A 22,479-nucleotide genomic window follows, 5' to 3' on the forward strand; every position below is an offset into this window, starting at 1 on the left:
AGAGGAAGGATGGAGGGGATGGAGGGATGGGGGTGGGAGGGTGGAGGGAGGAGGGATGGAGGAGTGGGGGATGGAGGGAAGGAGGGAAGGAAGGAGCCGCGCCGGCGGAGGGGCGGAGGGATGGAGGGACGGAAGGAGCCGCGCCGGCGGAGGGATGGAGGGATGGAGGGAAGGAGGGAGCCGCGCCGGCGGAGGGGTGGAGGGATGGAGGGAAGGAAGGAGCCGCGCCGGCGGAGGGATGGAGGGATGGAGGGAAGGATGGAGCCGCGGCGGCGGAGGGATGGAGGGATGGAGGGAAGGAGGGAGCCGCGCCGGCAGAGGGGCGGAGGGAAGGAGGGAAGGAAGGAGCCGCGCCGGCGGAGGGGTGGAGGAAGGGAGCGCGCGGCGGAGGGGCGGAGGGATGGAGGGAAGGAAGGAGCCGGGCCAGCGGAGGGGTGGAGGGATGGAGGGAAGGAAGGAGCCGAGCCGGCGGAGGGGTGGAGGGAAGGAGGGAAGGAGGAGCGCGCGGAGGGGTGGAGGGATGGAGGGAAGGAAGGAGCCGTGCCGGTGGAGGGTGGAGGATGGAGGGAAGGAGGGCGCCGCGCCTGCGGAGGGATGGATGGAAGGAGGGAGCCGCGCCGCCAGCGGGGCGGAGGGACGGAGGGAAGGACGGCGCCGGGCGGGCGGAGGGGTGGAGGGATGGAAGGAAGGAGCCGCGGCGGAGGGATGGAGGAAGGAGGGACGGAAGGAGCGTGCCGGCGGAGGGATAGAGGATGGAGGGAAGGAAGGAGCGCGCCATGGAGGGATGGAGGGATGGAGGGAAGGAAGGAGCGCGCCGCGGAGGGGTGGAGGGATGGAGGGAAGGAAGGAGCGCGCCGGCGGAGGGGTGGAGGGATGGAGGAAGGAAGGAGCGCGCCGGCGGAGGGGTGGAGGGATGGAGGAAGGAGGAGCGCCGCGGAGGGATGGAGGGAAGGAGGAGCGCGCCAGCGGAGGGGTGGAGGGATGGAGGGAAGGAGGGAGCCGCGCCGGTGGAGGGATGGAAGGAGCCGCGCCGGCGGAGGGGTGGAGGGATGGAGGGAAGGAGGGAGCCGCGCCGGGGGAGGGAAGGAGGGAAGGAAGGAGCCGCGCCGGCGGAGGGATGGAGGGAAGGAGGGAGCCGCGCCGGCGGAGGGATGGAGGGAAGGAGGGAAGGAGGGAGCCGCGCCGGCGGAGGGGTGGAGGGATGGAGGGAAGGAAGGAGCCGCGCCGGCGGAGGGGCGGAGGGATGGAGGGAGCCGCGCCGGCGGAGGGGCGGAGGGATGGAGGGAAGGAAGGAGCCGCGCCGGTGGAGGGATGGAGGGAAGGAAGGAGCCGCGCCGGCGGAGGGATGGAGGGAAGGAAGGAGCCGTGCCGGCGGAGGGGTGGAGGGATGGAGGGAAGGAAGGAGCCGCGCCGGCGGAGGGATGGAGGAAGGGAAGGAGCGCGCCGGGCGGAGGGATGGAGGGACGGAGGGACGGAGGGACCCGAGCCGGCGGAGGGCTGGAGGCAAGGAGGGACGGAAGGAGCCGTGCCGGCGGAGGGATAGAGGGATGGAGGGAAGGAAGGAGCCGCGCCGGCGGAGGGATGGAGGGATGGAGGGAAGGAAGGAGCCGCGCCGGCGGAGGGGTGGAGGGATGGAGGGAAGGAAGGAGCCGCGCCGGCGGAGGGGTGGAGGGATGGAGGGAAGGAAGGAGCGCGCCGGCGGAGGGGTGGAGGGATGGAGGGAAGGCAGGAGCCGCGCCGGCGGAGGGGTGGAGGGATGGAGGGAAGGAGGGAGCCGCGCCGGCGGAGGGATGGAGGGAAGGAGGGAGCCGCGCCAGCGGAGGGGTGGAGGGATGGAGGGAAGGAGGGAGCCGCGCCGGTGGAGGGATGGAGGGACGGAAGGAGCGCGCCGGAGGGGTGGAGGGATGGAGGGAAGGAGGAGCCGCGCCGGTGGAGGGAAGGAGGGAAGGAAGGAGCGCCGGCGGAGGGATGGAGGGAAGGGGGAGAGGCCGCGGAGGGATGGAGGGAAGGAGGGAAGGAGGAGCCGGCGGAGGGGTGGAGGGATGGAGGGAAGGAAGGAGCCGCGCCGGCGGAGGGGGGGAGGGATGGAGGAGCGCGCGGAGGGGCGGAGGGATGGAGGGAAGGAGCCGCGCCGGTGGAGGGATGGAGGGAAGGACGGAGCCGCGCCGGCGGAGGGATGGAGGGAAGGAAGGAGCCGCACTGGCGGAGGGGTGGAGGGATGGAGGGAAGGAAGGAGCCGCGCCGGCGGAGGGATGGAGGGAAGGAAGGAGCCGCGCCGGCGGAGGGATGGAGGGATGGAGGGAAGGAAGGAGCCGCGCCGGCGGAGGGATGGAGGGAAGGAGGGACGGAAGGAGCCGTGCCGGTGGAGGGGTGGAGGGATGGAGGGAAGGAGGGAGCCGCACCGGCGGAGGGATGGAGGGATGGAGGGACGGAAGGAGCCGCGCCGGCGGAGGGATGGAGGGAAGGAGGGAAGGAGGGAGCTGCGCTGGCGGAGGGATGGAGGGAAGGGAAGGAGCGCGCCGCGGAGGGGTGGAGGGATGGAGGGAAGGAGGAGCGCGGCGGAGGGATGGCGGGACGGAAGGAGCCGTGCCGGTGGAGGGGCGGAGGGATGGAGGGAAGGAGGGAGCCGGGCCGGCTGAGGGGTGGAGGGATGGAGGGAAGGACGGAGCCGCGCCGGCGGAGGGATGGGGGGATGGAGGGAAGGAGGGAAGGAAGGAGCCGCGCCGGCGGAGGGGAGGAGGGATGGAGGGAAGGACGGAGCCGCGCCGGCGGAGGGCAGGAGGGAAGGAAGGAGCGCGCACCAGCGGAGGAATGGAGGGAAGGAGGGAAGGAGGAGCGCGCCGCGGAGGGATGGAGGGAAGGAGGAGCCGGGCGGAGGGGTGGAGGGATGGAGAGAAGGAGGAGCGCGCGGCGGAGGGATGGAGGGAAGGAGGGAGCCGCGCCGGCGGAGGGATGGAGGGACGGAAGGAGCCGCGCCGGCGGAGGGATGGAGGGAAGGACGGAGCCGCGCCGGCGGAGGGATGGAGGGATGGAGGGAAGGAGGGAGCCGCGCCGGCGGAGGGATGGAGGGAAGGAAGGAGCCGCGCCGGCAGAGGGATGGAGGGATGGAGGGAAGGAGGGAGCCGCGCCGGCGGAGGGATGGAGGGGTGGAGGGAAGGAGGGAGCCGCGCCGGCGGAGGGATGGAGGGAGGGAGGGACGGAGGAGCGCGCCGGGCGGAGGGGTGGAGGGAAGGAGGAGCGCCGGCGGAGGGATGGAGGGATGGAGGGAAGGAAGGAGCCGCGCCGGCGGAGGGATGGAGGGAAGGAGGGAGCCGCGCCGGTGGAGGGATGGAGGGAAGGAAGGAGCCGCGCCGGCGGAGGGATGGAGGGATGGAGGGAAGGAGGGAGCCGCGCCGGCGGAGGGATGGAGGGAAGGAGGGAGCCGCGCTGGCGGAGGGGTGGAGGGAAGGAGGGAAGGAAGGAGCCGCGCCGGCGGAGGGACGGAGGGATGGAGGGACGGAAGGAGCCGCGCCGGCGGAGGGGTGGAGGGAAGGAGGGAAGGAAGGAGCCGCGCCGGCGGAGGGGCGGAGGGATGGAGGGACGGAAGGAGCCGGGCCAGCGGAGGGGCGGAGGGATGGAGGGAAGGAGGGAGCCGCGCCGGCGGAGGGGTGGAGGGAAGGAGGGAAGGAAGGAGCCGCGCCGGCGGAGGGATGGAGGGATGGAGGGAAGGAGGCAGCCGCGCCGGCGGAGGGGTGGAGGGAAGGAGGGAAGGAGGGAGCCGCGCCGGCGGAGGGATGAAGGGAAGGAGGGAAGGAGGGAGCCGCGCCGGCGGAGGGATGGAGGGAAGGAGGGAAGGAGGGAGCCGCGCCGGCGGAGGGATGAAGGGATGGAGGGAAGGAGGGAGCCGCGCCGGCGGAGGGATGAAGGGATGGAGGGAAGGAGGAGCGCGCGGAGGGATGGAGGGATGGAGGGACGGAAGGAGCCGCGCCGGCGGAGGGATGGAGGGAAGGAGGGAAGGAAGGAGCCGCGCCGGCGGAGGGATGGAGGGATGGAGGGAAGGAGGGAGCCGCGCCGGCGGAGGGATGGAGGGAAGGAAGCCTCCGCGCCGGCGGAGGGCTGGAGGGATGGAGGGAAGGAGGGAGCCGCGCCGGCGGAGGGATGGAGGGAAGGAGGGAAGGAGGGAGCCGCGCCGGCGGAGGGATGGAGGGAAGGAGGGAAGGAGGGAGCCGCGCCGGCGGAGGGGTGGAGGGAAGGAGGGAAGGAAGGAGCCGCGCCGGGGGAGGGATGGAGGGAAGGAGGCAGCCGCGCCGGCGGAGGGGTGGAGGGATGGAGGGATGGAAGCAGCGGAGGGATGGAGGGAAGGGGGCAGTGGCAGCGGAGGGATGGAGGGATGGAAGCAGCGGAGGGATGGAGGGAAGGGGGCAGTGGCAGCGGAGGGATGGAGGGAAGGGGCAGTGGCAGCGCAGGGATGGAGGGATGGAAGCAGCGGAGGGATGGAGGGAAGGAGGGACGGAGGCAGCCGCGCCGGCGGAGGGGCGGAGGGATGGAGGGAAGGAGGGAGCCGCGCCGGCGGAGGGATGGAGGGAAGGAGGGAAGGAGGGAGCCGCGCCGGTGGAGGGATGGAGGGAAGGAGGCAGCCGTGCCGGCGGAGGGATGGAGGGAAGGAGGGAAGGAAGGAGCCGCGCCGGCGGAGGGATGGAGGGATGGAGGAGGAGCGCGCCGGCGGAGGGATGGAGGGAAGGAGGAAGGAAGGAGCCGCCGGCGGAGGGGTGGAGGGATGGAGGGAAGGAGGAGCGCGCCGGCGGAGGGATGGAGGGAAGGAGGAGCGCGCCGGCGGAGGGATGGAGGGATGGAGGGAAGGAGGAGCGCGCCGCGGAGGGGTGGAGGGAAGGAGGAAGGAAGGAGCGCGCCGGCAGAGGGATGGAGGGATGGAGGGAAGGAGGGAGCCGCGCCGGCGGAGGGATGGAGGGAAGGAGGGAGCCGCGCCGGCGGAGGGATGGAGGGAAGGAGGGAAGGAGGGAGCCGCGCTGGCGGAGGGGTGGAGGGATGGAGGGAAGGAGGGAGCCGCGCCGGCGGAGGGACGGAGGGATGGAGGGACGGAAGGAGCCGCGCCGGCGGAGGGATGGAGGGAAGGAGGGAAGGTGGGAGCCGGGCCGGCGGAGGGATGGAGGGAAGGGGGGAGCCGCGCCGGCGGAGGGATGGAGGGATGGAGGGAAGGAGGGAGCCGCGCCGGTGGAGGGATGGAGGGAAGGAAGGAGCCGCGCCGGCGGAGGGATGGAGGAAGGAGGAGGCGCTGGCGGAGGGATGGAGGAAGGAGGGAAGGGAAGGAGCGCGCCGGCGGAGGGATGGAGGGAAGGAGGAGCGCGCCGGGAGGGATGGAGGGAAGGAGGGAAGGGAAGGAGCGCCGGCGGAGGGGTGGAGGGATGGAGGGAAGGAGGAGCGCGCCGGCGGAGGGATGGAGGGAAGGGGGCAGTGGCAGCGGAGGGATGGAGGGATGGAGGGAAGGAGGAGCGCGCGGCGGAGGGGTGGAGGGAAGGAGGGAAGGAAGGAGCGCCGGCGGAGGGTGGGAGGGATGGAGGGAAGGAGGGAGCCGCGCCGGCGGAGGGATGGAGGGAAGGAGGGAGCGGCGCCGGCGGAGGGTTGGAGGGAAGGAGGGAAGGAGGAGCGCGCTGGCGGAGGGGTGGAGGGATGGAGGGAAGGAGGAGCGCGCGGCGGAGGGACGGAGGGATGGAGGGACGGAAGGAGCGCGCCGCGGAGGGATGGAGGAAGGAGGGAAGGAGGAGCCGGGCGGAGGGATGGAGGGAAGGGGGAGCGCGCCGGCGGAGGGGTGGAGGGATGGAGGGAAGGGGGGAGCCGCGCCGGTGGAGGGATGGAGGGAAGGAGGGAGCCGCGCCGGCGGAGGGGTGGAGGGATGGAGGGAGCTGCGCCGGCGGAGGGGTGGAGGGATGGAGGGAAGGAGGGAGCTGCGCCGGCGGAGGGGTGGAGGGATGGAGGAAGGAGGAGCTGCGCCAAGGAGGGATGGAGGGATGGAGGGAAGGAGGAGCGCGCCGCGGAGGGGTGGAGGGATGGAGGGAAGGAGGGAGCCGCGCCGGCGGAGGGATGGAGGGAAGGAGGGAGCCGCGCCAGCGGAGGGATGGAGGGAAGGAAGGAGCCGCGCCGGCGGAGGGATGGAGGGATGGAGGGAAGGAGGGAGCCGCGCCGGCGGAGGGATGGAGGGAAGGAGGGAGCCGCGCCGGCGGAGGGATGGAGGGATGGAGGGACGGAAGGAGCCGCGCCGGCGGAGGGATGGAGGGAAGGAGGGAGCCGCGCCGGCGGAGGGATGGAGGGAAGGAGGGAAGGAGGGAGCCGGGCCGGCGGAGGGATGGAGGGAAGGGGGGAGCCGCGCCGGCGGAGGGGTGGAGGGATGGAGGGAAGGAGGGAGCCGCGCCGGCGGAGGGGTGGAGGGAAGGAGGGAAGGACGGAGCCGCGCCGGCGGAGGGATGGAGGGAAGGAAGGAGCCGCGCCGGCGGAGGGATGGAGGGAAGGAAGGAGCCGCGCCGGCGGAGGGATGGAGGGAAGGAGGGAGCCGCGCCGGCGGAGGGGCGGAGGGATGGAGGGAAGGAGGGAGCCGCGCCGGCGGAGGGATGGAGGGAAGGAGGGAGCCGCGCCGGCGGAGGGATGGAGGGAAGGAGGAGCGCGCCGGCGGAGGGATGGAGGGAAGGAGGGAGCCGCGCCGGCGGAGGGATGGAGGGATGGAGGGAAGGAAGGAGCCGCGCCGGCGGAGGGATGGAGGGATGGAGGGAAGGAAGGAGCCGCGCCGGCGGAGGGATGGAGGGAAGGAGGGAGCCGCGCCGGCGGAGGGATGGAGGGAAGGAGGGAGCCGCGCCGGCGGAGGGATGGAGGGACGGAAGGAGCCGCGCCGGCGGAGGGGCGGAGGGATGGAGGGAAGGAGGGAGCCGCGCCGGCGGAGGGGCGGAGGGATGGAGGGAAGGAGGGAGCCGCGCCGGCGGAGGGATGGAGGGATGGAGGGAAGGAGGGAGCCGCGCCGGCGGAGGGGCGGAGGGATGGAGGGAAGGAGGGAGCCGCGCCGGCGGAGGGGTGGAAGTCGGAGTGTATCAAGGAAGCTCATATATCCGCGCAGGCGACAGCTCCGTGCCCTGGCTGGCTCAGCCCATCGATTTTACAATCCTTCTTCCTCCGTCACCTGCTTCTTCGCTCCCTCGCTCCCCCCTTCCCCCACAGCGCGGGAGGGGGGCTGGGAGCCAGGACTCCTGGGTTCCCTCCCTGGTTTTATGGGCCGCGTGGGGTGTTTGAATCACTTGTTCTCTCTGGTTGCCGTGTTGCCGTTCTGTGCGCATTGAGTTGTGTAGCAGCCCCAAGGGGCTCGTGATGGGACACAGCAGAGGAGATGGCAACACAAACACACCAGACAGAACACATGCAAAGCACAACCAGGCAGGGGTATCCAGCGCCCGACCGCACAGGAGAGAATCACAACACAGACCCACAACACAACTGCGAAGCCCTTACCTCCAAAGTCCCACACAACGCAACGATAAAACACAACCAACCGACATGCCACACAAAAACACACCCTCGCAAAACACAACCTGCCAGAGGGACGCTGCACACAAACACACAACCAGGCCGCACAACAGGCAAATGAAGCAACAACTGAAAACACCACATCTCTCAAAATGAAGCCAAACACAACATGACAAATGTAACACAGAATCATACAAACCCCACCAAGGTTTCACAAAACACCCCGTCCAAATGATGACACAACCCCCCAGAAATCAAACACCAAAAAGCACAACCAAGCAACAACACACAAAATACAAATATCACAACCTCAGAGAACTCACAATACAACCAGAAACATACAAAACCCTCACAACACAAAACCACAAAACAACAATGCACAAAGCCCCAAACCCAACCCCACAAAAACTCCACCGCCAAGATACAAAATACAAAACCCACAACACCCCCCACCAAAAACACAACCAACCGACACAAAATCCATCCAATAACACACACTATACAAAACCACAAAGGACAACCAGCCAACAATAAGCAAAATCCACAAGAAACGCAGACCACAACCAACAACACACACAAACCCAACCTTCACCAAAAGTACACAACAGACACCCAGAAAACCAGTCACAACAAAGTAGAAACATCATCTAATACAACCCAACAAACATATGATTTCAACACAAACCCTAAAGACACCCACACACCCTAACTGCACACTACACCACAACAGAAACCCACAACACACAACCGGAGAACAAATACAACAACACAAAACCCACCTGACACACTCTCCAAATGGAAACAACATCACAGCACATAACACAACCCTCCTGCAACAACACAACCACCACCACATACCCCTCCCATTCCTTGCTACAGTAACACAACCCACCCCACCAACGCACCACTGTCTTTTTTTTCTCTCTCTCTCTCTCACACACACACACACACACAATCCACTCCCACAGCCAGATACAACCACACAATCCCCAGTAACATAACACTTGCTGTCAGCCACACACACCCCCCAACACTGAATAATGTACACACAACCACCACTATCCAGATGCACACAACTCACATGCCCCCCCCATCACACACACCATCTACATATAGGTACAAACCAAAACACACAACACCACAACATACACACAAGCATCTCACAGTAATACACAGGAACACACACAACATCTCACACAAATACACAACATGCACGTCAACACACAAGCAACCTCCACCCTCCCAAAAGTTGGGTCACTCAACTGCGACTACACAAATGCAACCCACTGAGCCACACAACGCAGCACACACAGAGACAGAGTTCCCTGCACAACCCCACAAACATCCCCACACAGAGTAGCACAAACATGACAGGCACATATGTGTGCAGTCGACACACACAGCAGGTGCACCGATGCACAGCTGGTACACAATTGACACACACAACATAAACAGCACACACAATGGATATACACAACACACACAATATACACCTACATAATTGACACACTCAATTGATAGACACAACACACACCCAAGCGACACACCCAATCAATATACACAGCGCACAGTTGACACACCCGATCAATATACATCACACACATCCAAGCCACACAGCTGATCGATGTACACCACACATACACCCAATTGATATACACAACACACACACACAGTCGATGCACCTGGTGGATATACACGACACACACCCAATCGATATATACAACACACACTGGATGGATATACACAACACACACACACAGTCGATGCACCTGGTGGATATACACGACACACACCCAATCGATATACACAACACACACTTGATGGATATACACAACACACACACAGTTGACACACCCAGTGGATATACACGACACATACCCAATCAATACACACAAAACACGTGCACACACAGTCAACACACCCTACCGATATACACAACACAACACACATGCAAAGTCAACACACCTGTTGGCTCTACACAACACACACCCGATTGGTATACAAAACACACACCCAATGGATATACACAACACACACCCAATTGAGACACACAACACACACATGCACAGTCAACACACCTGATGGATCTACACAGCACACACCCGATTGGTATACAAAACACACCCATGATGGATATACACAACACACACATGCACAGTCGACACATCCAATGGATATACACAACACACATCCAGTCGATACACACAACACACATATGCACAGTCGACACATCTGCTGGATCTACACAACACACACCTGATTGATACACACAACACACATGCACACACAGTTGACACACCCTACCACTATACACAACACACACACAATCAATATACACATAAACACACACACAGCCAACACACCCAATGGATATACATCACACACACACACACACACACAGAGCCGACACACCCGATGGATATACATGACACCCCCGCACGCTCAAACACACAATCCATACACCCCCCCGATCCATACACACACACACTCTCACACACACACATATCCACCCCATCCCCCCGCACATGCGCGCACACACACAGCCGCACACACATGCATACAGTTGCACACACACACGCACGCACTCACACGCACACACCTGTGCACAAGCGCACACACCCACACCCCCCCGCACACACGCACCCCCCCGCACGAGAGCAAGAGGATGTTGAGGCTTTTCCAGTAGCTCTACCCTGGGCCCGCTGATGGGGGTTGCATATTTGCATATGCAGATGAGTGGGCGGAGTCTCCATTCCACCCCTCCCCCACCCTGTCAGCACAGAGAACAAGATCAGAGCAGCTTCTTAGACACCCAGCGCTCACTATTGTATGCAAATTTGATGCAAATGAGTGCCCCTGTGCATTGTGGGATGTCAGGCCTAGGAGAAAGGCCAAGCACTGCAGGCAGCGCCCCCAGCGCCCCCTGCTGGAGCGGGCTGGCGTAGCCGGGGGCTCCCCTCTGGGAGGCACCTGCTGCTCCAACCGGCCCCTGCCTGGGCGTCCCGGGGCCGGTGACGAGCGTTTCTCCCCGCGCCCCAATTAGTGCCACAAGCCACCCTGCTCCCCAGGCCGGGGGGGGGGGGCTGGCAGGGGCTGCGGGTCGGGAGTGAGGGGCACCGGCGAGGGGGGCTGGCAGGGGCTGTGGGTCAGGAGTGAGGGGCACCGGCAGGGGGGGGCTGGCAGGGGCGGCGGGTGGGGAGTGAGGGGCAGTGGCTGGGGGGGGGCTGGCAGGGGCTGCGGGTCGGGAGTGAGGGGCACCGGCAGGGCTGGAGGGGGCAGTGGCTGCGGGTCGGGAGTGAGGGGCACCGGCCGGGCTGGGGGCAGGGGCTGCGGGTCGCGAGTGAGGGGCACCGGCAGGGCTGGGGGCAGGGGCTGTGGGTCAGGAGTGAGGGGCACCGGCAGGGGCTGGCAGGGGCTGCGGGTCGCGAGTGAGGCACCGGCACGGGAGGGGGACTGGCAGGGGCTGCGGGTCGGGAGTGAGGGGCACCGCAGGGGGCTGGCAGGGGCTGCGGGTCGCGAGTGAGGGGCACCGGCAGGGCTGGGGGCAGGGGCTGCGGGTCGGGAGTGAGGGGCACCGGCAGGGCTGGGGGCAGGGGCGGGTCGCGAGTGAGGGGCACCGGCAGGGCTGGGGCAGGGGCTGCGGGTCGCGAGTGAGGGGCACCGGCAGGGCTGGGGGCAGGGGCTGTGGGTCAGGAGTGAGGGGCACCGGCAGGGGGCTGGCAGGGGCTGCGGGTCGCGAGTGAGGGGCACCGGCACGGGAGGGGGACTGGCAGGGGCTGCGGGTCGGGAGTGAGGGGCACCGGCGGGGGCTGGCAGGGGCTGCGGGTCGAGAGTGAGGGGCAGCGGCGGGGGCTGGCAGGGCTGCGGTCGGGAGTGAGGGGCGCCGGCAGGGCTGGGGGGCAGGGGCTGCGGGTCGGGAGTGAGGGGCACCGGCAGGGCTGGGGGGGGCAGGGGCGGCGGGTCGGGAGTGAGGGGCACCGGCGGGGGGGGGTCTGGCAGGGGCTGCGGGTCGGGAGTGAGGGGCACCGGCAGGGCTGGGGCGGCGGGGGCTGGTTTCTCCGTGGCCCTGTTGCCCCCCGACATGAATCTCCCCGAATCGGCCTGCGCAGACCCCACCCCTCCCCCTCCGCCCACGACACGGACCCCTGTGTCACCCCCATCACTGCCTTGTTCTGTCCCCTCTGCTGGGTCCCGTTCCCGCCTTCCTCCTCCTCTCCCTGCTTCGTTCCCTCCTCCCTCCTCCTCTCCGTCCCGTTCCCTCCATCCTCCTCCTCTCCCTGCTTCGTTCCCTCCATCCTCCTCTTCTCCCTGCTTCGTTCCCTCCATCCTTCTCCTCTCCCTGCTTCGTTCCCTCCATCCTCCTCTTCTCTGTCCCGTTCCCTCCTTCCTCCTCCTCTCCCTGCTTCGTTCCCTCCATCCTCCTCTTCTCCCTGCTTCGTTCCCTCCATCCTCCTCTTCTCCGTCCCGTTCCCTCCATCCTCCTCCTCTCCCTGCTTCGTTCCCTCCGTCCTCCTCTTCTCCGTCCCGTTCCCTCCATCCTCCTCTTCTCCCTGCTTCGTTCCCTCCATCCTCCTCCTCTCCCTGCTTCGTTCCCTCCATCCTCCTCTTCTCCGTCCCGTTCCCTCCATCCTCCTCTTCTCCCTGCTTCGTTCCCTCCATCCTCCTCCTCTCCCTGCTTCGTTCCCTCCGTCCTCCTCTTCTCCGTCCCGTTCCCTCCATCCTCCTCTTCTCCCTGCTTCGTTCCCTTCTTCCTCCTCCTCTTCTCCCTGCTTCGTTCCCTCCATCCTCCTCTTCTCCGTCCCGTTCCCTCCTTCCTCCTCCTCTCCCTGCTTCGTTCCCTCCATCCTCCTCTTCTCCGTCCCGTTCCCTCCTTCCTCCTCCTCTCCCTGCTTCGTTCCCTCCGTCCTCCTCCACTCTCCGTCCCGTTCCCTCCTTCCTCCTCTCCTCCCTGCTTCGTTCCCTCCATCCTCCTCCTCTCCCTGCTTCGTTCCCTCCATCCTCCTCTTCTCCGTCCCGTTCCCTCCTTCCTCCTCCTCTCCCTGCTTCGTTCCCTCCGTCCTCCTCTTCTCCGTCCCGTTCCCTCCTTCCTCCTCCTCTCCCTGCTTCGTTCCCTCCATCCTCCTCTTCTCCGTCCCGTTCCCTCATTCCTCCTCCTCCCTGCTTCGTTCCCTCCGTCCTCCTCTTCTCCGTCCCGTTCCCTCCATCCTCCTCCTCTCCCTGCTTCGTTCCTCCGTCCTCCTCTCTCTCTCCGTCCTGTTCCTCCTTCCTCCTCCTCTCCCTGCTTCGTTCCCTCCATCCTCCTCTTCTCTGTCCTGTTCCTCTTTCCTCCTCCTCCTCTCCCTGCTTCGTTCCCTCCGTCCTCCTCTTCTCCGTCCCGTTCCCTCCTTCCTCCTCCTCTCCCTGCTTCGTTCCCTCCATCCTCCTCTTCTCCGTCCCGTTCCCTCCTTCCTCCTCCTCTCCCTGCTTCGTTCCCTCCGTCCTCCTCTTCTCCGTCCCGTTCCCTCCTTCCTCCTCTCCTCCCTGCTTCGTTCCCTCCGTCCTCCTCTTCTCCGTCCCGTTCCCTCCTTCCTCCTCCTCTCCCTGCTTCGTTCCCTCCGTCCTCCTCTTCTCCGTCCCGTTCCCTCCTTCCTCCTCTTCTCCCTGCTTCGTTCCCTCCATCCTCCTCTTCTCCGTCCCGTTCCCTCCATCCTCCTCTTCTCCGTCCCGTTCCCTACTTCCTTCTCCATTTCCTTCGTTCTCTCCTTTCCTGTCTGTTCCGTCCCCTCCCTCCGTCCCTCTTTCTGTCTCATTCCGTCCGTCCGTCCGGCTTCTGCCTCCAACCCTCTTCTCCAGCCTTTCGCTCTCCCCAGCTCGCCACTGGCCCGCTCCCTCCAGCCGCCCCTTCCCTCCATCTCTCCCTCCCCCACGCCGCTCCCTTTGTGTCGCTGATAAGAAATACAAGGCCCAGGCTAATTACCCGCCTGCCGCTGGCTCCTTAATGAGGTGATTTGCATCCACAAGACTCCCCCCCCCGCCTGGAACTCCCCTTCCCCTAGCCTGGAGCGGAGCAATGAAAGGTGGGGGGGCGGGGGAGAGGGCAAGTAGAGGGGGCTGCGGGCGGCAAGGGATGGGTAGGAGTGAATCCCTGTGTATGGCCTCCCCTCCGTGTCCGTCCGTCCATCCACCCCCGGCACCCACCCACCTGTCCCCACCCACTCCCTGCACCCATCCATCCTCCTATACGTCCATCCACCCCCGGCACCCACCCACCTGTCCCCACCCACTCCCTGCACCCATCCATCCTCCTATCCGTCCATCCACCCCCGGCACCCACCCACCTGTCCCCACCCACTCCCTGCACCCATCCATCCTCCTATACGTCCATCCACCCCCGGCACCCACCCACCTGTCCCCATCCGGCCCCTGCACCCATCCATCCTCCTATACGTCCATCCACCCCCGGCACCCACCCACCTGTCCCCATCCGGCCCCTGCACCCACCCACCTACCATCCATCCATCCACCCCCGGCACCCACCCACCTGTCCCCATCCGGCCCCTGCACCCACCCACCTACCCATCCATCCATCCACCCCCGGCACCCACCCACCAGTCCCCAACCGGCCCCTGGCCCCCCCCACCGACCATCCAGCCATCCACCCCCGGCCCCCACCCACCAGTCCCCATCCGGCCCCTGCACCCACCCACCTACCCATCCATCCATCCACCCCCGGCACCCACCCACCTGTCCTCACCCACTCCCTACACCCATCCATCCTCCTATACGTCCATCCACCCCCGGCACCCACCCACCAGTACCCCAACCGCCCCAGCACCCACCCACCTACCATCCATCCATCCACCCCCGGCACCCACCCACCTGTCCCCATCCGGCCCCTGCACCCACCCACCTACCATCCATCCATCCACCCCCGGCACCCACCCACCTGTCCCCATCCGGCCCCTGCACCCACCCACCTACCATCCATCCATCCACCCCGGCACCCACCCACCTGTCCCCATCCGGCCCCTGCACCCACCCACCTACCATCCACATCCACCCCGGCACCCACCCACCTGTCCCCATCCGGCCCCTGCACCCACCCACCTACCATCCATCCCTCCACCCCCGGCACCCACCCACCTGTCCCCACCCCCTCCCTACACCCATCCCTCCTCCTATACGTCCATCCACCCCCAGCACCCACCCACCTGTCCCCATCCGGCCCCTGCACCCATCCAACCTCCAATACGTCCCACCACCCCCGCCACCCAACAACCAGTCCCCAAACCGCCCCAGCACCCCCCCACCTACCATCCATCCATCCACCCCTGCACCCACCCACCTGTCCCCACCCACTCCCTGCACCCATCCATCCTCCTATACGTCCATCCACCCCCGGCACCCACCCACCTGTCCCCATCCGGCCCCTGCACCCACCCACCTACCCATCCATCCATCCACCCCCGGCACCCACCCACCTGTCCCCATCCGGCCCCTGCACCCATCCATCCTCCCATCCATCCATCCACCCCCGGCACCCACCCACCTGTCCCCATCCGGCCCCTGCACCCACTCACCTACCATCCATCCATCCACCCCCGGCACCCACCCACCTGTCCCCAACCGGCCCCAGCCCCCACCCCCCTACCCATCCCTCCATCCCCCCCAGGCACCCACCCACCTGTCCCCCTCCGGCCCCTGCACCCATCCATCCTCCCATCCACATCCACCCCCGGCACCCACCCACCTGTCCCCATCCGGCCCCTGCACCCATCCATCCTCCCATCCACATCCACCCCTGGCACCCACCCACCTGTCCCCATCCGGCCCCTGCACCCCCCCACCTACCATCCATCCATCCACCCCCGGCACCCACCCACCAGTCCCCACCCACCCCTGCACCCATCCATCCTCCTATCGTCCATCCACCCCCGGCACCCACGCAGCTGTCCCCCTCCGGCCCCTGCACCCACCCACCTACCCATCCATCCATCCACCCCCGGCACCCACCCACCTGTCCCCATCCGGCCCCTGCACCCATCCATCCTCCCATCCACATCCACCCCGGCACCCACCCCCCTGTCCCCATCCGGCCCCCGCACCCATCCATCCTCCCATCCACATCCACCCCGGGCACCCACCCACCTGTCCCCATCCGGCCCCTGCACCCACCCACCTACCATCCATCCATCCACCCCCGGCACCCACCCACCTGTCCCCACCCACTCCCTGCACCCACCCATCCATCTCCATACAGCCCTCCTCCATACTCTCTATCTATATGGATCTATCCCCCCGCTCTCTCTAGGAGGTGGAGGTGTCGGCCTGGTTCCCCCTGAGCAGGCTGCTCTCAGGCTCTCCTGCCCTGGCAGTTGTGTCCCTCAGCCCATGCCCACCAAGTGCCCCCAGTGGTTCTCAGCCCCTCCCCCCCCCCATCCTGTGTCCAGCTCCATTTGCAATGGAAATTCCTCCTCCAGCCTGGGTGACTCTTATTTGCAATTTAAATACCACCCCCCTCCCCCGCCAGTCCCTCCCCAGCCGGTACCCCGATCCTCCAGCCAGTGCCCCATGGAGGGGACAGGCCCCATGTCCCCAACCAGCCAGTGCCCAGCCCTGGGGCCGGACAGGAGCCGGTGCCCCCTACAGGGGATGGGTGCAGCGGAGTCGGGGGCGCTGGTGTGGGGGGATGCAGTACAGTCGCTGCCCCTCGGGGGCTCTGCTCCCCCTTCCTCACTCTATGAGCCTCGTGGGGTCCCGGCTGAGGGACGGGGGAGGGGACAGGAGGGAGGAGGGGCCGGGGGGGTAGGGGGATCCCAAACACTCCCTTTTTCTCACCCTCCCTCTCTCACTCTGTTCCCCCCCCACCCGCAGAGTCTCGGCTCCTGCGCTGAGATGACCCCTCCACGCTCCTCCTGCCTCCACCGCCATGGACGCTCCCTCTAACTCTGCCTCCTCCTCCTCCTCCGCCCCCCCGGCCGACGGGCAGGATGCCAGGGCTGCGGGCTGGCCACCTCAGGACCCCTCCGCCCCTCCAGCCACCAAAGAACCCTCCCTGCCGGACCCCCCCTCCGCCTCCCCTTGCCCTGCTGAGACCATGAGGCCCAGCCCCGTCCCCCAGCCGGAACCGGGCCCCGCCAAACTCCCAGCGGCCATCTTGTCCGCCCCACAACTCCAGGCAGGCTTCGGCCTAGTAGCACCAAGCCCGTCCCTCCTCCATCCCTCCGCCCCCAGGGAAGATGCCAAGGAGGAGGAGGAGGAAGAAGGTGATGATGATGATGATGATGATGAAGAGGATGCGGAAGATGGTGGCAGCACAGCCCATCTGCTCTTCTTCCCTGATGGCTCAGCCTATCTCCTCAGCGGCGGCCATGTTCTCTTACCAAAGGGCTACCCTGGCGCCACGGCAACCCTGCCGGTGTCCACCCTCCACGTCCAAGATGGCGGCCCCAACCAAGGCTTTACGTCTACTGACCAAATGTCCCAGAATACCTCAGCGCCGGGCGAGCAGCCCCCTTCCGGCGCCTTCCACAGCTACCGACTAGCCAGGGCCTCTGCTCCCACCACCTCTGCCAAAAACTCTCCCACCGAACCCAAAGATGCCGTCACCGACGGGGAGGGGGAAGCCAAAGTTGGCCAAGAGGAAGAACCATCATGGCCACCCTGGCTGTGCTTGGCCTGCCGTCTCTCCTTCCGACAGGGCCGCTCCTTGGCAGCCCATGCCCTCTCGGCCCATGGGGTGCGGCTCAGCCCCGGGGAGCGCCGGGCCCTGTCCCGCGGAGTCCCCGCCATGCTCCAGGGCACTGCCCTCAGCTTCCTAGAACCAAATAACCCCACCAGCGGGGTGGACCTCAGCGCCGGAATGTGTAGTGGATGGGTGAATGTAATGGAGGAGGAGGAGGAGGAGGAGAGAAGCCCCCGAGAAGGACGCAAGCCACCCGATGCCAAAGATTCAAGGGCCGGCGGCGTGGACTGGGCCAACGGGGGAGAGGAGGAGGAGAAGGCTGAAGGCAGGAAGGAAGAAGAGGATGGGCTGAGGCTTCTGCTGGACCAAAGCTCACAGGGCCAAAGCCCACCCAGAGGCGCCAATGTCCCGGGTGACTCACCACTAGGGAAGGCCAACACTGAGGTCACTGTTGGGGTGGCCAACACCGAGCTCAGCAACGAGGCCAACAGCGAGTCCAATGTTGGGTTGGCCAACAGCAGGGTCCACCCCAACACTGGAGGGGTCTCTATTGGCTTTGGGGATGATTACACGGCCATGGCCTATCCTGGGCTCAGTCTCTCTGGCCACATGTCCCTGCTGCATTCCCGCAACTCCTGCAAAACCCTCAAGTGCCCCAAATGCAACTGGCACTACAAGTACCAGCAGACCCTGGATGTCCACATGAAGGAGAAGCATCCCGAGAGCAACAGCCACTGCGCCTACTGCAGTGCCGGAGGCCCCCACCCGCGCCTGGCCCGGGGTGAGAGCTACAACTGTGGCTACAAGCCATACCGCTGTGAGGCTTGCAACTACTCCACCACCACCAAGGGCAACCTCAGCATCCACATGCAGTCGGACAAGCATCTAGCCAACCTTCAGGGTTTCCAGGCCAACACGAGCGGCGGGGCCCAGCCAGTGCCCCCAGCCACCCCCACAGCCCCGACCCCTGTGGCCCCTGAGGAGAAAGAGACCAAGAGCAAGACGTCCTGGCAGTGCAAAGTCTGCAGCTATGAGACCGGCATCTCCCGCAACCTTCGCATCCACATGACATCGGAAAAGCACATGCAGAATGTGCTTCTCCTCCACCAAGGGCTGCCATTGGCCTTGCCCGGGCTCCTGGGACAGCCAGGGGGCAGCAGTGGGGGGAAACAGCAGCCGCAGACCGAGCTCTTCCAGTTCTATGGGGTGCAGGCTCTGGGTCACCACCACGGCCACCACCATGCAGGAGCCACCGGCGCCGTCCCGGGACTGCGGGTGGAGAAGCCCATGGAACCAGCACAGCTGCTGCTCAATGGCTTCCACCCACTGGGTCCTGCTGGGAGGAAGGGGGCGGTTTCAGCACCAGGTAAGGGGCTGCGGCCCTTTGCCTCACACGATGTCTTCACATCTCTCACTGTCACCACCATCACCACCAGTGACCTTCTGCCCACACTGTGCCCCCCATTCCACACGGTAGTTAATTTTGGGTGAGTTGGCCAACAGAGGGGTCAATTTTGGGTTGGCCAACAACTGAGTCAACATTGGGTTGGCCAACAATGGGGTCCAACTTCAGGATGGCCATCAATAGGGGGTCCCTGTTCAGATGCTCCCATGTCTCTCCTTCCTCCCCATGTCCACCCCACCAGTGAGCTCCATGCCCCCTTCCCAACCCTACTCCCACCTCTGAGAGCCCCATCCCCTCCCTCCTGCTCCATCCCACCATTCCCCTTCCTCCTTCCCTGGGGAAGGACACTGATAACCTGGAGGGGCTGGAAAGGCTGGGATCCCCCAAGAGAGTTTGTGGGGGCAGCAGGGAAAATGTTTTTTCAGGTCAATATTAATAGATTTCATCCATTCTCTTCTGTCTTCTCTCTACATTTTGCTCTATCTTTCTTTTCCTTCCTTCCTTCCTTCCACTTTCATTTTTTATTCATTCCTGTTTTTCCTTTTGTTCTTTCCTTTTCTCTCTCATTCATTAATTCATTCATTGTTTCTTACCCATTCTCTTTCTTATAAATTCATTTGTTCTTTCATTCCTCCTTTCTTGCTCACACACATTCATTCTTTCTCTCTTTCTTCTCTCATTCATTCTTTCAATTGTTTCCCCTTTCTGGCTGTCTTTCTTGCTCATTTTTTCAATCCTCATTTCTTCCTGTTTCATTTGTTCATTCTCTTTGTCTTCTCTCTCCCTCGTTTGTTCATTCTTTCTTTCTCTCTTTTATTCATTCTCTTGTTCATTTTCTTTCAATTTCTTATTCATTCTTTATTCCTTTCTTTTGCATTCGTTCTTCCCTTTCCTGTCATTCTTTCTTCCTTTTCCTCGTTCCTTTTTCTCTCATTCATTCTTTCTTTTCCTCTTTCTCTTTTCCCTTGTCTCTCTGCCCCGCCCCCAGCGGCTCCGGTGCCACTTTCCCCATCCCTATGTCCTCTGCCCGCCCTGGCCCCTGCCTCCCCCCCTCTGGCTGCGCCGGTGGCATCGGAGCGGCTCTTCGGCTGCCTGGTGTGCCAGCGCTTCGGCACGGACAGTGTGGAGGAGTTACTTCGCCACTCCACAGCTCCGCGCCGGCTGCCCGAGGCTGAGTGGAAGGAGGTGGCAGGGGATCTCCACCGCTGCCGGCTCTGCGCCTACGGCACCCAGCTCAAGGCCAACTTCCAGCTGCACCTCAAGACCGACAAGCACGCCCACAAGTACCAGCTGGCCGCCCACCTGCGCGAGGGGGGCGGGGCCCTGCCCATCGCCACCCCCGGAGGAGCAGAGCTGCAGCCTGGCCCCGCCCCTGCCCCGCCCCCCCTCCACCTGCGCTGCAACCTCTGCGACTACGAGACCAACAGCAAGGAGAAGATGCGGCTGCACGTGCGGGGGGCGGGGCACGAGGAGGGCGAGCGAAGCTACAAGGTGAGGGGGTGGGGCTACGGGGAAGGGGGGGCTTCACGGTAAGGATGGGGCGGAGCTGTGGGAGGAGGCAGGTCTAGGGATGGGGGGCCAAGAAGATGGCAAGCTAAGATCCAAGGTGAGCAGGGGCGGGGCTACAGCAGAAGGGGCGGGGCTACAGCAGAAGGGGCGGGGCATGAGGTGTGTGAATGGGACTCCCCCCAACACCTCTGATCTCTCTCTCCCCACCCCAGTTCCTGCTGGAGTTGGAGGCGTCGGCACCGGGTCCCGACCCCCCCCACTTCCACTGCCTGCTCTGCAACACCACCGCTCCTTCCTGCCTCGCCATGTTGCGGCACCTGCGGGCCCCCCGGCACCGCGACGCCCAGGGCCAGCACCGCCTCCACCTGCTGCAGGGCGGGCGACCCACAGACGAGGGCACCGTGGCCCTGGAGAGATGCATCCGCCTGGCCGAGCCCGTGCCACGGAGCACCGGTACCCAGGGGCTGCGGGTCGGGAGTGAGGGGCACCGGCAGCGCATGGGGCTGTGGGTTGGGAGTGAGGAACGTCGTCACGGCCGCTCTTCCCCACCCCCCTTGGTGGCTAATTCTCCTGCCGCCCTGGGACACATTCAAGCGCGAAGCGGCTGCGGAGAAACGCTCCCCTCCTAATGGATTATGACAGACACCGGGACTCGTTGCCTAGCAACCAGCAGGGAGAACGAAGGAACGGAAAAAAATGAGCGAGAGAAAGAGAGAAATTATCTCTCTGTGTAACTGACAGCCCCTGTGAGGGTCCCCAGGCCCAGAATCTGCCCCCCCTTCCCGACCCCCTGAACCTGGGGGGCTGCGGGTCGGGAGTGAGGGGCACCAACAGGGCGGGGGGGGGCTGCGGGTCGGGAGTGAGGGGCACCGGCAGGGCGGGGCTAGCAGGGGCTGCGGGTCGGGAGTGAGGGGCACCGGCAGGGCTGGGCTGGCAGGGGCTGCGGGTCGGGAGTGAGGGGCACGCAGGGCCAGGGGCAGGGCTGGGGGCAGGGGCTACGGGTTGGAAGTGAGGGGCACTGGCAGGGCCAGGGGGCAGGGCTGGGGGGAGCAGGGGCTACGGTTCGGGAGTGAGGGGCACCAGCAGGGAGGTGGGAGCCCAGGGCGGGGCTCGCAGGGGCTGCGGGGCGGGAGTGAGGGGCACCGGCAGGGCTGGGGGGGGGCAGGGGCTGCGGGTCGGAGTGAGGGGCACCGGCAGGGCTGGGGGGGGCAGAGGCTGCGGGTCGGGAGTGAGGGGCACCGGCGGGGCTGGGGGGGAGCCGGGGCTACGGGTCGGGAGTGAGGGGCACCAGCAGGGCGGGGGGGGGGGCTGCGGGTCGGGAGTGAGGGGCACCATCTGGTTCTGGGGCCAGTGTAACAGCCGAGGCAGGGATGGGGGGAGCGTTTCATCAATCCCATCATGCCCCTGGCCCCACCCCACTGCTCCCACTCCCCTAACCCAGCCCGTCTGCCCCCCCAGGGAAGGAATCAGCGTCTGACCCCACGACCCCCGAGAAAGAGACTCTGAACAAAGCCCCGCCCCCAGGTGAGTGGCCCCTCCCCCTCAGGACGCCTGGGTTCCTGCCCCCCATGGGAGATTCCAGCTTTGCCCTCCTGGGCAGCGGCTGTCCTAGGCTGGGGGACCCCGCCCGGGCTCCGCCCTCTCCCCCAGAGGCGGGGGGAGGGGAGCCCCGGGAGGGGGGCGGGAGGGGAGGGCAGACAGAGCCAGTGACTAACCCGCCCCCCACCCACTGCAGGACTGGACGAGACAGAGCCGAAGAGCCGAGCAGCGGGGGAAACCCAGACCACGGTGAGCACCCCAAGTGGGAGGGGGCGACTCCCCATCCCGGACGCCTGGGTCCAATCCTGGTCCCTCCACCATGCCCCAAAGCCTGACAGCTGCCCGAGTCTCTCCCCCGTCCCGGACTCCTGGGTCCCCTTTTTCCCATCCCTCTCTCTCCCTGCCCCACCCCCTGGGACCGGGAGCTGCAGGACAGATGTCCCGGATTCCTGGATCCACTCTCTGGTCCCGGATTCCTGGGTCCCTTCCCCCATCCCGGACGCCTGGGTCCTTTTCACGTGTCCCAAACACCTGGGCCCCTCCCGTATGGTCTGACAACTCCTCTCTCCGCCCCCCCCCGCCCGCAGGTGTTCTGCTGCCCGTACTGCAGCTACGTGAGCCGGGCGCCGGCGGGGGTGCGCAGCCACGCCACGTCCCAGCATGCCCTGCAGCCAACCTACCGGTGCCCGCTGTGCCAGGAGGAGCAGCTGGTGGGCAGAGGCAGCCTGCGCGCCCACCTCAGCCACGGCCACAACGTGGTGCCCGAGTGCGTGGAGAAGCTGCTGCTCGTGGTGAGCGCCCCCTAGTGCCGGGCTGGGACCCCCCCCACAGCGCCCCCTAGTGCCGGGCTGGGACCCCC

At 65.8% G+C, this 22,479-nt stretch overlaps 2 protein-coding genes across 3 annotated transcripts in view; both read left to right on the forward strand.

Moving 5' to 3' along the window:
• The window catches only part of ZFHX2 (zinc finger homeobox 2), a 33,005-nt gene that overhangs the window by 2,572 nt on the left and 7,954 nt on the right, over positions 1-22,479 (forward strand). The window contains exons 2-7 of one of the 2 annotated variants that reach the window (XM_039498277.1): positions 16,357-18,533; positions 19,561-20,063; positions 20,294-20,534; positions 21,540-21,605; positions 21,817-21,869; positions 22,208-22,411. In XM_039498277.1, coding sequence (XP_039354211.1) covers positions 16,412-18,533; positions 19,561-20,063; positions 20,294-20,534; positions 21,540-21,605; positions 21,817-21,869; positions 22,208-22,411 — 3,189 coding nt within the window. In that variant the 5' untranslated portion in view covers positions 16,357-16,411. The remainder of the gene's footprint in view (positions 1-16,356; positions 18,534-19,560; positions 20,064-20,293; positions 20,535-21,539; positions 21,606-21,816; positions 21,870-22,207; positions 22,412-22,479) is intronic. The other variant, XM_039498278.1, reaches the window with a different exon arrangement.
• Positions 4,007-7,007, forward strand: LOC120380879 (nuclear pore complex-interacting protein family member B12-like; the record flags this gene model as incomplete). The annotated part of the gene is made up of 3 exons (XM_039498766.1): positions 4,007-4,087; positions 6,687-6,812; positions 6,870-7,007. Coding segments are annotated over 3 exons (345 nt in total), but the record flags the coding sequence as incomplete, so codon positions are not given.

This window comes from Mauremys reevesii, linkage group 13 (assembly GCF_016161935.1).
Source record: "Mauremys reevesii isolate NIE-2019 linkage group 13, ASM1616193v1, whole genome shotgun sequence".
In the NCBI taxonomy this organism is placed as follows: Eukaryota; Metazoa; Chordata; order Testudines; family Geoemydidae; genus Mauremys; species Mauremys reevesii.